This window comes from Cryptomeria japonica, chromosome 5 (assembly GCF_030272615.1).
Source record: "Cryptomeria japonica chromosome 5, Sugi_1.0, whole genome shotgun sequence".
In the NCBI taxonomy this organism is placed as follows: domain Eukaryota; kingdom Viridiplantae; phylum Streptophyta; class Pinopsida; order Cupressales; family Cupressaceae; genus Cryptomeria; species Cryptomeria japonica.
The window spans coordinates 527,445,162-527,457,226 of NC_081409.1; the positions used below are offsets into that span (position 1 = coordinate 527,445,162).

Here is a 12,065-nt window from a genome sequence, read left to right on the forward strand (position 1 = left end):
CTATTCAACTATTCACATTGCATATGAGTTATTTGGCATGTACTTCATACTCAATCTTTACTGGGAAATTTACAGTGGTATTGGTCTCCATTGTCAGGAATCTTATGAGATTTTGTCATCAGAGGAGGAAAGAAGGTTTTATGACTGGAGTTTAGCAAGGGTTGAAAACCAAGAAAGATATGTTTGGCCTTATGAGGTTGACATAACTCAACGGTCATCTGAACCGGGTCCCACACAGGTACTTGCTCTTTTTTAAGTTCAAACAGGATTCTTTTCTACAGAATGCAATGCATGACATGCCAAATGAATTTGACATTTTTTTTAACTCAATTTATTTTCAGACTGAGGGGAAAGTTGAACCAAGGTGTAATATGTTTTTGTTTTATGTTGTCCTGGAATTTTTGAAAGAATAATCAGAACAGGGCAATTTTAATCCAACACTTCTTTAGATATTGGAAATGATTGAATTATTATTCCGTAGATCATAGAATGCTATTATATTTTTGTCAACAACTACATGCAAAAGGCAATGACTTCCATTTTATGTGACTCTTAGATAGATGAAATGACTCAGACTCAAATGTATTTGAATTTGTTGAAGAAAAGATCGATAAGAACAATGGAAAAGTGAATAAATATTGTGCCTGGACACATTTACTGTTTTTCCTAAATGATATCATGACAGCTGCTGAGTACCGTATGAATGAACCAGCTGCTGTCTGCAACCTGCATCAACTGGCCACACCTTCTTTCTCCCTTGTAATTCTACTCCCCTCAATCTGAAAGACCTTTCCTCTCCTTGTGAGGGGGCCATGGTGACCTCACTTAATTCCACATCCAGCCCCTTTCAAACTTTCTGTAATGGTTACCCCCTGATTTTTTCTATTTTTTTAAGAAATTATCTGCAGATGAAACTTATACAAAATATACAAAGAGAACACTTGGCTGCAATAGTTTGATATTGATTTTATTTCAGTTCACATACACATCATTACAAGCTCGTTGGTGGATAAACAACCCCCAAGGTACATTCAACACATTGGTTGAGAAATACATGAAACTAACATAAAAGCACCTTATATTGAAGACGAATCTGAAGGTTGTAGGTCTGATACAAATCTTCTAAGGGCTGCTACAAGCAATGGCGCCAATCAACACCACCCAACACTCTTCCAGCTCACCAACCACACCCACTGATAGACTGTTCTGAGGTTGTACCACTGAAATATTACCTTCAAATCCCGAGGAAATGGACTGATAATATGTGTTCAGGTCTGCAACATCAAACTAAGTTGCCCAAATGCTGTAAACACTCTGCTATCACCTAGCAAAGATAACCAACAGGTAAGATTACCTCCAGCTCAATGGAACATTACCAAAATGATAAATGGAGTATGCAACAAGTTTGAAAACACCTCCAGTAAGATACCCACAAAATCAAAACCCTTTCTAGCTTCTTTTTTAAATGCCAAAGAAGGTTCTAGTTTCACCAAAATATATGCACTAAAATTTGACATTGTGAAAATTTTGAATGAATTTTAGGACATCTGTGGTAACATGAAAATTAACCTTTAGAGACCTCCATGTAACAATTAACCTCCTTGACCCTTGTAGTAGAAGAAAGTTATAAATTTAGACGAAGACTGATTTCTTGTAGGCAATTAATAAGCTTACCTTGATTTTCCAGGACTTGAGTTAAGATGGCTGATGCAGTTCTAAATATTCTTTTCTCCTTGCTCCACTAGACTATCAACGTCTTCATGCAACAAGAAGACTCTAATGGTTGTGTATATCATATTTGCATAGCTGAGAGATTGTGCCACATCAAAGACATTTCTCCTTCCAATCAACTGCCCAAAATCTGGCAATAAGTCTTCCATGGCCTCTTGAATGTTGATAGAAGGCTTTCCATCCGTTTCCTTGGCTAAGGCCCACATTCTCAGCATCCAAATGCATAGATAAGGGTTCAAAATCTAACTTGAAATATAGTATACAAACCTGGACAAAAACCTGGCTGCTTTGACCACCTTTATATCCTCTCCTTCAAAATCTACTACATCCTTTTCTCCCAAGAACTCAGCTTTCTTCTTAACTTTCACATTACTCCATACTAGGTTGGACACCATCTTGCCACTAGTCTTCTTCTCTAACATCCAGCACAACACCACAAATACTAAATTTCTCTGTTAATATCACTTTGCATGTTTAACCATGATTTGCTTGCTTAATCACCCACGACTAAACCAAAAAAAGGCTGCAGCCTTTAAAGCTTGCCACCAGTCCCTTCCATCATTCTAGACTGTACATTTGTACACTTTGCAATAAGTTTCAGTCTCACAACTTTAATAATATTCCTCATTATCAGGCATAGAAATTTATGGTGATCCTTGCATAATGCATCAATATAGGTAAATTCTTGGGCTTGGAAATCGTTAAGTATGACAGTTTATATTTATGGTCTTGATTAGAATGAAAAAAATGAAGCAAAAAAGAAGTTCTAAAGCTAGTCAGAAGATAAATCAAAATTTGTCTACTTAGCCATTCATAGGTTTTAATCTTGTCCTTTGATTTCTGCTTCAAAGTTCATCTTCATTGTCTAAAACATCCATGGGTGGTATTCTGTCTTTACAACTTACCCTTAACTTTGTGTAAATGATCTTGAGATTATGTATAGTTTCACCATGGAAATGCTTGTGGTTGCATTAAACTCAATGACCAGCATGAAAACAAAATGAAGAAATTTGAGGATCAAATCTGCTACCATCTGAAGAACATGAGGTGTCAATCGAGTAAAATTAGGGCCCTCTCATCGATATAGGGATTGGTAAAGGAAGTCTCAACTTCATTTTCTCTCAAGCTTGCTGTATGAAATGGGCATTCACACCTCCAAATCCCTTTTGGAAAGTATTCTGAGATTTCATTTGTACTCATTGTACAGATTTGAGGCAATCAGGTAACCTTTGTAGCCTTTTTGCTCCTCACCTCTTTTGTAGCTCTCTTGAAGTCCTTCCGGTTTCTTGTGCCCCTTTGTCCACAAGGATGCTTATATATATTTATTGCGATTGTTGTTTGTTTTGAAAACAAAAAGATTGTATTAGTAGCTAAGTTATTGTGGAACAAGTGAACTGCTATGAAAACAATCTTAATTGGGGAAGTTCCTTTCATGAAGAAATTATCTTGGTAGCAGAAGAATAGAACATTCATTCATCTGAGATTTGAATTGCTTTGGAAAAGTAAAATTATGTAATGTAAACTGACAAGCTAGATAAAGCAGCAGTTGGATCTTTCATTAAACAAAATGTGGATCTTTCAAACTTATTTTCTTTATATTTCAACTCCAGCCAATCTGTCAATGTTTTATGCTTTATCATAAATTTGCAGTTTATATATATATCTTTTATTTTAAAATTTCTAAGTTACTGGGTTCTGTAGGGGGACCCGGAGACGGGCCCACAGCCTGTGGGTTCAGCCTTGCGAACCCCAGAAGAACCCTATTTTGACCTCTTAAAAAACCAAAAAGGTAAAACCTATTTCATTTTTGCATAATAGAATGAAAAACAAAAACTTCTTTGCTCATAAATCTGATTGCTTCAACCCTGTCCTAAAAGCATCTCCAGGAAGCAGTAAAAAAGGCTACTCATGGAAACATTAAGTGCCCTGATAAATGCAGACTCCCCACAGGCCATAGATAGTGTATTGTAGTACGTGGACTGTCAGAATTAGTTAAATCTGTTAAACAGTTAAACAATGAACCATTGATAAAAATTTTGGAAAACAGGCTACTTCAGATATTAGTTTTGGTGGCATCCTCACCATCAATTGCAGAAGCTAACAACTTACCAAAACAAACTCAATTGCTAGTACCGCTGCCAATGCGAGTCCCAGAGCCAGTGCCAATGCCACTCCTAGGGGCACTGTTTGTGGTTCTTCTAATTTACTACAGCATATGGAGGATGATGACAATATTTTTGATGACCCATATGATATTTGATCAATGATGGCTGATTGTTGACACTTGACATTATTATTTTTGAACTAAAACATTAATATAGTGGTGTATTTACTATTTTGCTATGTTATTTGAACTAAAACTTAATATACATTATGACAGTTGAGTTTTGACTATTAATATGGTGGTGTATTTTGCTATGTTATTTGACCAATAGCATAGTGGTGTATTTTGAACTTAACTAATGCTGCATATATGTATATATTTTTTATTTTTATATGTTTTTGTACAAACAAAACCAAAACCCCCCAAAAAAATTTGACTGAACTTGTGAACCTGAACCTCGAACCCAAACCCTAGCCTGAACTGGGACCGGCAACTTAGTTTATAAATTTACAAGTACCCAAAGACCAACATTGAAATCTAAATTGTAAATTCTAGTGATTTTTTAATTTAAAATTTGACTACTCAAAACCAAACCAACATTTATGGGTAACTTCTTGTAATATTTTTGTTTCCCTTCCCATATTATCACATAGAACGCATATGCATTGCCTCTATTGTCTCTTAGTATTCCTTCAGCCCTGTCGAAATTAAGCACTATGGTTTCCACCCACAAACATTATTAGTGGAAACAGTTATCCAACCTTTAGGATGCACCAATGCATAAGTTATGGTATATGACAGTAACTTATACATTGGTGCATCCTAGGAGCTGCATAGCCATTTCCATTATTGATTGGGGAATAATTATTTCAAAATTAAAATGATATTTGATTTATATGAACCTCTGTTCACTGCAACCAAACATAGAAATACTGTTCATTGCATTTTAAGAGAAAAATCTCCAAAATAACAGCGACACACCTCTATAATCCTCCATAGTCCATACCACACAATCTCCAAAAATCTTCCAGATAAAAGAGACAGCAAAAATAAGACTCCCCAAAAATAGCACCATCAGCAATGGCAGTTACAAACAATACAAGCATGAATAGCTAGAAATCGGGAAACTGACGGGTAGAGAGGGGCCCAGCCAATGATCAGCGGGTGTATTTGAGTATTCTAATTTGAAAACCAATGTGCTTTCATGAAAATAAGTGTTGAAGAGTTAAATTTTATATTGTAAAAACCATTGCATAGAATTTTAGTATTGGTATGCAACATTATGCTGTTTTGGATCTATGGGTATTCAGAGGAATAAGGCATACCATTTAATATCCTGTAAGATGCATTTGACTTTGTAATGTGCAACATTCAATATCATGATATGTATTAGACTTTTGGGTTGTGAAATCGATGTTCTATATCTTTTATGTTTGTATTAAACAATATAATTAACTCTAGTACAATTGTCTCCCCTTGCACTTTTGGTTTGTTTTGAAGCAGCTGTGAACACCGTTTCCTTATTGATTGTTAAGTGTTTCTTCTTGCACATACAACACTACAAATAAAGTACCTCAATATATTAAAATATTATCTAGTTATTAAAAGTTCAAGTAAAAAACATTATGTTTTCAAAATTTAAAGATCATTTATGTTTTTGATTAGTAAAGCAGCCGCTGACCCTTAACATAGTCATAGACTATCAACAGCATATTATCAGCATCAAAACATCTCAAAAACAAAGTTTGCAATGAGAGTTAAACAGATATAAAAGCAATAGGGGCATACCCTGAGAGTCCAAAAAACCTAGCAACAACCAACAGCCTAAGACCTAAGGGGCCATTTTACGGATCTCAGTCATATCAATGACTTTACCCCAGTCCTCAGAGAGGAACCTGTAGAGTTCTTGGTTAGCATGTTTGTCGGCTTCATCTTCAGCAGTCCTATCATGGAGGAGTTTGAGAGTTAGCGCAGAGATGTGCATTACCTGAATGCAGAATTTGTTGATGCTAACGAGCTGCTTGTCCCTGGTTTCCAATCTGTTATTAATCTCTCTAATTTCCCGTTTCAACTTCTGAATTTCCTCATTCGGCCCCAATCTATCAAGGCGGTTCTTCAGCTCATGGATATCACAATTGGGGGCCTTCAACTCATCCTCCCCGGGGTGATCAGTGGGATCCTCATTCCCATCCTTTTGCACTGTCTGATGTTCCTTCTCCCTAGGAGAGGGACTCTTTTCTTTTTTCTTCTTGTTGTTCTTGTTGCTTTTCCTATCCTTATCACCATCTTCAACAACAACCTCTTCATCATTCTGGGCTCCATGACCAGTTCAAAAGCCATCCTAATAATAGGGTCCATATTTTGCAAAGATCATTTATGTTAATAATATTTTCGGTGAATAATTTCATGTTGTCTTTTAAGTGTTTTTTTAGGTTCCCATTTTATTTTTTGGTTATTTATATCAACACAATGGAATTTGTATTTTTAGGTTATCAACACAATGGAATTTGTAGTAGGGAAAAAAATCAAAGAGATTATTGTATCGAAGAAGGATTTAACACTTTTGTTTTACTTCCATGGTAGGAAGAAGACGACCCAAGGCCAACTGCATATGTGGGATACTTCTTCCTTGGATGGCTTTTATTAGCATTTATTCTGAATTTCACTTTAAAATAGTGAGTACATACAAAAGTTTCATCTTATTTAGGTGTTAGCACCATTATACTATTGCACTCATATATTTGTTAATTTCATTTCATTATTTAGTAAATATTTTTGAACTTTTTTATAATGATATAAACATGTATTGGTTAGAGAGGTGCCCTAAATGGGATGTTTTGTTCAGTATATATTTTTTAGAAATGACCATGTACAAATTATATTGAATTTTAATGATATTAGATTTCCACAATCCATAATGTTGATTATTGTAGTTTTTGGATTAGAATGTGTGTTTTTTGCATCAATAATTTAATATCAGATTGAATTTTGAAATATTATTTCATAAATAATAACAAAACCACCTTTAGAAGGTATATACTACCTTAGTTCTATTTATAATTAAATGTGATTTATAACAATACAAAATGTTACATGTTTAAAAATAGTAATATTTATTTGTAGTGAATACAAATGAACGACATAAAAAATACAAAACATATATATAACAATAAAAGTTAAAAAGATCACCCTAAGTTAATAGATGACTATAAAGGCAGACTTCTAATACATTTTGTGTCTTTAAGAGGTAAGAAAGTCTCCCCAAGATAGAACCTCCCTAGGTAAGGCTTGACACAAAAATATATGAATATGTAGGAATAGAAGAAAGAGAGAAGGGGGCAAATGGAGGATCTCAAGAAAGGAGCTTAGAGGCCGAAGAACAATATTTTAAATTAATATTTTTGATGCTCTGCAAAAAGAGGTTAATGTTTAGACAAGAACCTATGGTCGTATAACACATAAGAAACACAAGAAACAAAGAAGAGTTAGTGTTAATCAACCAAAAACTAGTCTAAGCAAGCATACCAAGAGAGACACTAAAAACAAAGTAAAACATTTAACTATGAATATAAATGCAAGGAGACATCTCCAAATGTCTTCTACCATGCTTGTAGCTTCTCCTCTCTTGTTCCTCTCCTTTCCAAGTTCCAAATTAGTGTAGCTCTCAACAACTTTTTGCATTATGGATGCCTTATGGAGATTCAAGATGAAAGATGATTGTTCTCAAAATGATATGCAAATGTGAACAAAAACTAATATTAGATGCTATGAAATGAGAATGATTTATTTTAGACCAAAATAACAATGTATGTGATTTATGCTAAATGCTCTTCTCTAAAATTCACTATAATGTAAATGCATACAAGTTTTCAGGATTATGACTATGAATGCTAAATGCTTGAGAATGCTTGAGGATTTGAAAATGAGGAATGCAAGCTCTATTTATAAGTAAAATGGAGCAATGGATGGTTGAGATTGAGTAATCTCAACAAGGGTCAGGATTGAATGGTTTATGATCCATGTGAGGACTTTCAACCCAATCCCAGGATGACAAGTGTCAATATGAGATAGATTGAGAGGAGAGGGAAGAAGCATTAAATGCTTGACATGACTTGAGAGTTAACTTGGGAGTTAAGGTTAAGATTGGGTTGAGTGAATAAATTTATTATCCAAAGAATAATGTTTTTATCCAATGGATAAACTCTTGTGCAAGAGTTAGTGAGGATAACCATGGTCAAAGCAATAAATGCTCGAGAAGACACATGGATCACATGAGGGTTGAGTTAGGGGTTAAAGTCTTTAACCATGGGTGCAAGTGGATTTAACCATAAATGGTCATGTAAGAGCCATTAGTGGTTTGGAAGACTTTAGAGGTTAAATTGTTGAACACACAAAACATTTAATGCTTTTCAAAGACTTTGAGGTTTTTGAGAAGTGACTCCAAGTTGTTTGGGAATGTGACAATATTTAGGGGATGGATTAGGTTAATTAGGAAGGGTTTAGAAGAATCTAGAAGGGGGTTAAGATTGCAAGTGGGTTTGGTGGGTGAGGGAAAATAGGATTTTTATTAAAATAAATTTCATTTATTTCAACAAATAGGTGCAAGTTGCATTTTTAGGAGAATGCAAGTGGGGGGATTTAATGATTTAAATAAATGTTTATTTAATTTATTTAAAAGAGGAAAGGGGATTAAATTGAAATAAATAGAATTTATTCATTTAATTGATTGTGATTAAATGAACTCACAATCAAATGCGTCCCCATCATGCATATTTCACATTTTTTAACACACTTGTCAAATGAACTCACAAGTGTTGCACCTTTGGAGGTGTAGTTAGAGTTTCACTCCTACCTTCTCACCCTTGACTATATATGCAAGTCTTCTATGTACATTTTATACTCTTTATTTTTATATTGATAGACATACTATTGTGCTCGCTATTTTGCGTGTAAAAGTTTATCAATTCACACTTTTAGATCTTGGCTAATTTCAACGTGGCATGTCATGAGAGCATGCTCCTTCCCATAGTATTATTTTCACACATAGCCTTATTGTTGGAGTGTTGTGGAGCCCTATCATTGCTTTTGCTTGCATGAAATGTGGGCCTATTTTAGGTTGTTTGGAGGGTTCATGGTTACGCTTTACAAGTTTTTGGTGTTTTTTTATTGATATTTATAGGTCCTTGAAGTTATTGCTAGTTGCACCTTATGGTTTCCTCATCTTGTGGTTGATAGATTTGAATTATTTTCATTAGTGGCCCTTTATCTTTGTACCCAACTTCATCCTTGGTGGCTCCACTAGTACATTCAATGCTTGGATTTTCTATTAGTTGCAGCCTTCATTCCATTACTGCCTTCAGAGCCACAATCACATTTGTAATTTTCGATTTATTGAAACCTCCTTCAGGAAATATGGATTCTTTTAGTCTTATCTTCCTTGCCATACCACAATTAGCGCCCCTTTACTTTCAACGCCTCTGTCCTACTATTGGTTTCCACCATTTTTTGGTACTTTCCCTCTATGTTTGCGCCCCCATCCAACCTAGCACCATTCTTATTTTTGGAAAATCAACCACTCCAATTTTTATGAAGGTATTAATCCATTCAACACGATGACCTCTATCAACATTCCAAGCCTTGTGTATGTTGTTAATTGGATTGCAATACAACTAGGGGAAGCATACCAGTTTCTGTTTTAGCTAATTTTGTGCACCCATGGATTCTAAACGGTACATCAGATTTTGAGGATTTTTTTGGTTGTCTCCGCATGCGACTTAACTATTTATAGCTATTGTTCTAGCTTCTGGGTAGTAATGATGCATGTTGTGGGATATGTTATGTACACAAGGGTCAAAAAATACACATTTTAAAGTTTCGCTTGATACCTGCTTAAAGGTGCCCTAATAGCTGTGCACTTAAAATTGCCAATACTTATGCACAAATGCCCCTGTAGTCGTGCACTATGGGTACCAATAGTGGTGCACAAATGGGCCAATTATGGTCCACAAATGCTAAAAAATGGGCAGCTATTGGTACATTTGAAATTTAGTAATGGGCTTTTAAATTTTATTTTATTTTGGTTTCTTTAAAGTTAGTAATTGGGGTGTTGGGTGTGCAAGGAGTGAATAGTTATTGGAACATGGGCAATAATTGGTGCGCTTCCCCTATACACAACTGAAAACATTTAACAAAGGTTGTTCCCATCATTTTAGGTGACTTGGTCAACTCACAATGCTACAACAATCTTCAACGACTCCTCCCTCACGACTTGAATGCCCTCATCAATTTACACGTTGCAAATAGTCAATTTGGCATCTCCCAAGCACCTATAGATTATGTGAACTTTTCCCACTTTAGTAAAGAATCTTCAACGCCCACCTCATTTTGAAATTACACTCAATGCTATGGTTAAGAGTTTTTTGTTTATGTGACATTTGTCAACAATCCTTCATGTGAATCGAACAATTATTTATAACAACAACTAAAGTCTAGATTAACCTTTAGCTTAAGCCATTCGTGGTTTCATTAGTTAGTAGGTTATCATGTTAAGAGGGGAGCATTTTAAGCCATTGTTAAGGGGGGAGGTGGTGCGAGGGCGGGGGAGAGGTGGGACTTTTTCTTTTTGCCATAACCTATCAATGGAGGGAGTCGATGGATAAATTTTTTCATGCCGATTGTAATGAATAGTTGGAGGGCAAGGATTATCTCTCTTAGTGCGATCTTCTTTTCTTTTTATTTTTGTTGTATTAAAATAGGCCAACTTTATGGGAACTTGATTGTTTAATAAATTTTAAACAATAGTTCAAAATTGAGCAATGATTTTTGCAAAAGTTAATGTTTTTTCATTTTCCACGCATTGGACCTTATTGCCTTATAAAACACACTAAGTTATAAAGTGCCATAATTTGGAGGGTCAACATTCAAATATGCTATGAATTTTGGGGGTTTTGAAGGTTTGCAAGACACAAATTCAAGTGCCTTGTTGATTGTGCACTATGGATCTTAAAATTGATTATCACACATGAAAATTCAAAGTACAACAACTTCTATAGTCTAAGTGATTATGGCAAATTGTTAATGGACAACAAATGTAGTTTATTAGAGATTTTGAACAACCATCCCCACCCCACCTCCCAACTATAGAGGAAAGGGCCATAGTAGTTTGCATTACCGGGTGGGGGGGACCCCTTTCTATCTCCTCCCACCCACTTCAAGTCTTGACTGCAGTACCATAGAATTTTAGGGCCCCTACTATTCTAATGGGGTGCTCTACTATTCTATGGATAAACTTGATAGCCCTTGCCGAATAGTAGGGGCATCAATAGGTGCTAGAATCTTTATTGGCATGTTACGTATAGAATTTGAAGCCCTAATATGCCTAAATTGTTGGGGCAAAAACAACAGCTCTGCGTGCAAACCCTGTTCGAAATCCTATTTCATATCCTTTAGTTTTTTGTTTTTGATCTGGGTGTTCATGCATGAGGAGCAATTGTTGACCCAAAATCAACAAATGATCCGGCTGGGGCAAATACTACAGTTGAAGTGGTTGTTGATCTGGTATCATACCCATATCTAGTAGCATATCCGACAGATCGAGATCCAGAGCTAGATGCAGGTTACCTAGTGCTATAGCCCATTCCAAAGCTATAAGTTTCTTCGCCACCGACACCACCCCACTCAGATCGATATAAAGTAGCAGTTCGTCTAGCATATTTTCTAGTTCGATAGGCAATTGGGTCTTTGTCTCGCTTTAGTGTTGCTGAATCTATCTTCGCTTCTAGTGATCGATGCCCATGTGCACAAAGTCGGAACACCCCTGAACTGCTTTATCTTCCTCCCACTCCAGCCCCCTACAATTCTATGGGGGTAGGGCTTGATTGCAGTACCATAGTATTTGAGGGAATGTGTTCATTAATAATAAACCTACACTCGACCTACAATTCTATGGAGCTAAAATCGAGCTAAAATAAGAACTATTGTTTCCCACCCACCCGCTAAAGCGCTTGAACTGCCATGAACGACAAATTTACTTATCGAAACAAGTTAGATGAAGAATGGGAATTGTAGATCTTGTTTATGATAATTTAAAATTTCACATTACTAGTTGAACTCTCTTAAGCAAATGTGGGACAAATTTAATGATCTTTTTGGTATAATTAGTGAATTCAATGTATTTCAACTAGATGTAGAATAAAAAACATTGTCTCATGATGCCTTCCCTTTTATTGAA

At 35.5% G+C, this 12,065-nt stretch overlaps 1 protein-coding gene across 3 annotated transcripts in view; it reads left to right on the forward strand.

Moving 5' to 3' along the window:
* LOC131069164 (NAD(P)H-quinone oxidoreductase subunit U, chloroplastic) overlaps positions 1–6,746 on the forward strand; it is a 76,015-nt gene extending 69,269 nt beyond the window's left edge. Inside the window, exons 4-6 of one of the 3 annotated variants that reach the window (XR_009112116.2) lie at positions 98–238; positions 2,675–3,520; positions 3,618–4,129. Coding sequence is in view for 2 of the 3 variants with exons in the window: in XM_058004518.2 (XP_057860501.1) it covers positions 98–238; positions 6,419–6,511 (234 nt within the window). In the remaining variant the exon portion in view is untranslated. Of the gene's footprint in view, positions 1–97; positions 239–2,674; positions 3,521–3,617; positions 4,130–6,418 lie in introns of those variants that run through there. The other 2 variants (XM_058004519.2, XM_058004518.2) reach the window with 2 other exon arrangements.
* The last annotated feature ends 5,319 nt before the right edge of the window (positions 6,747–12,065 follow it).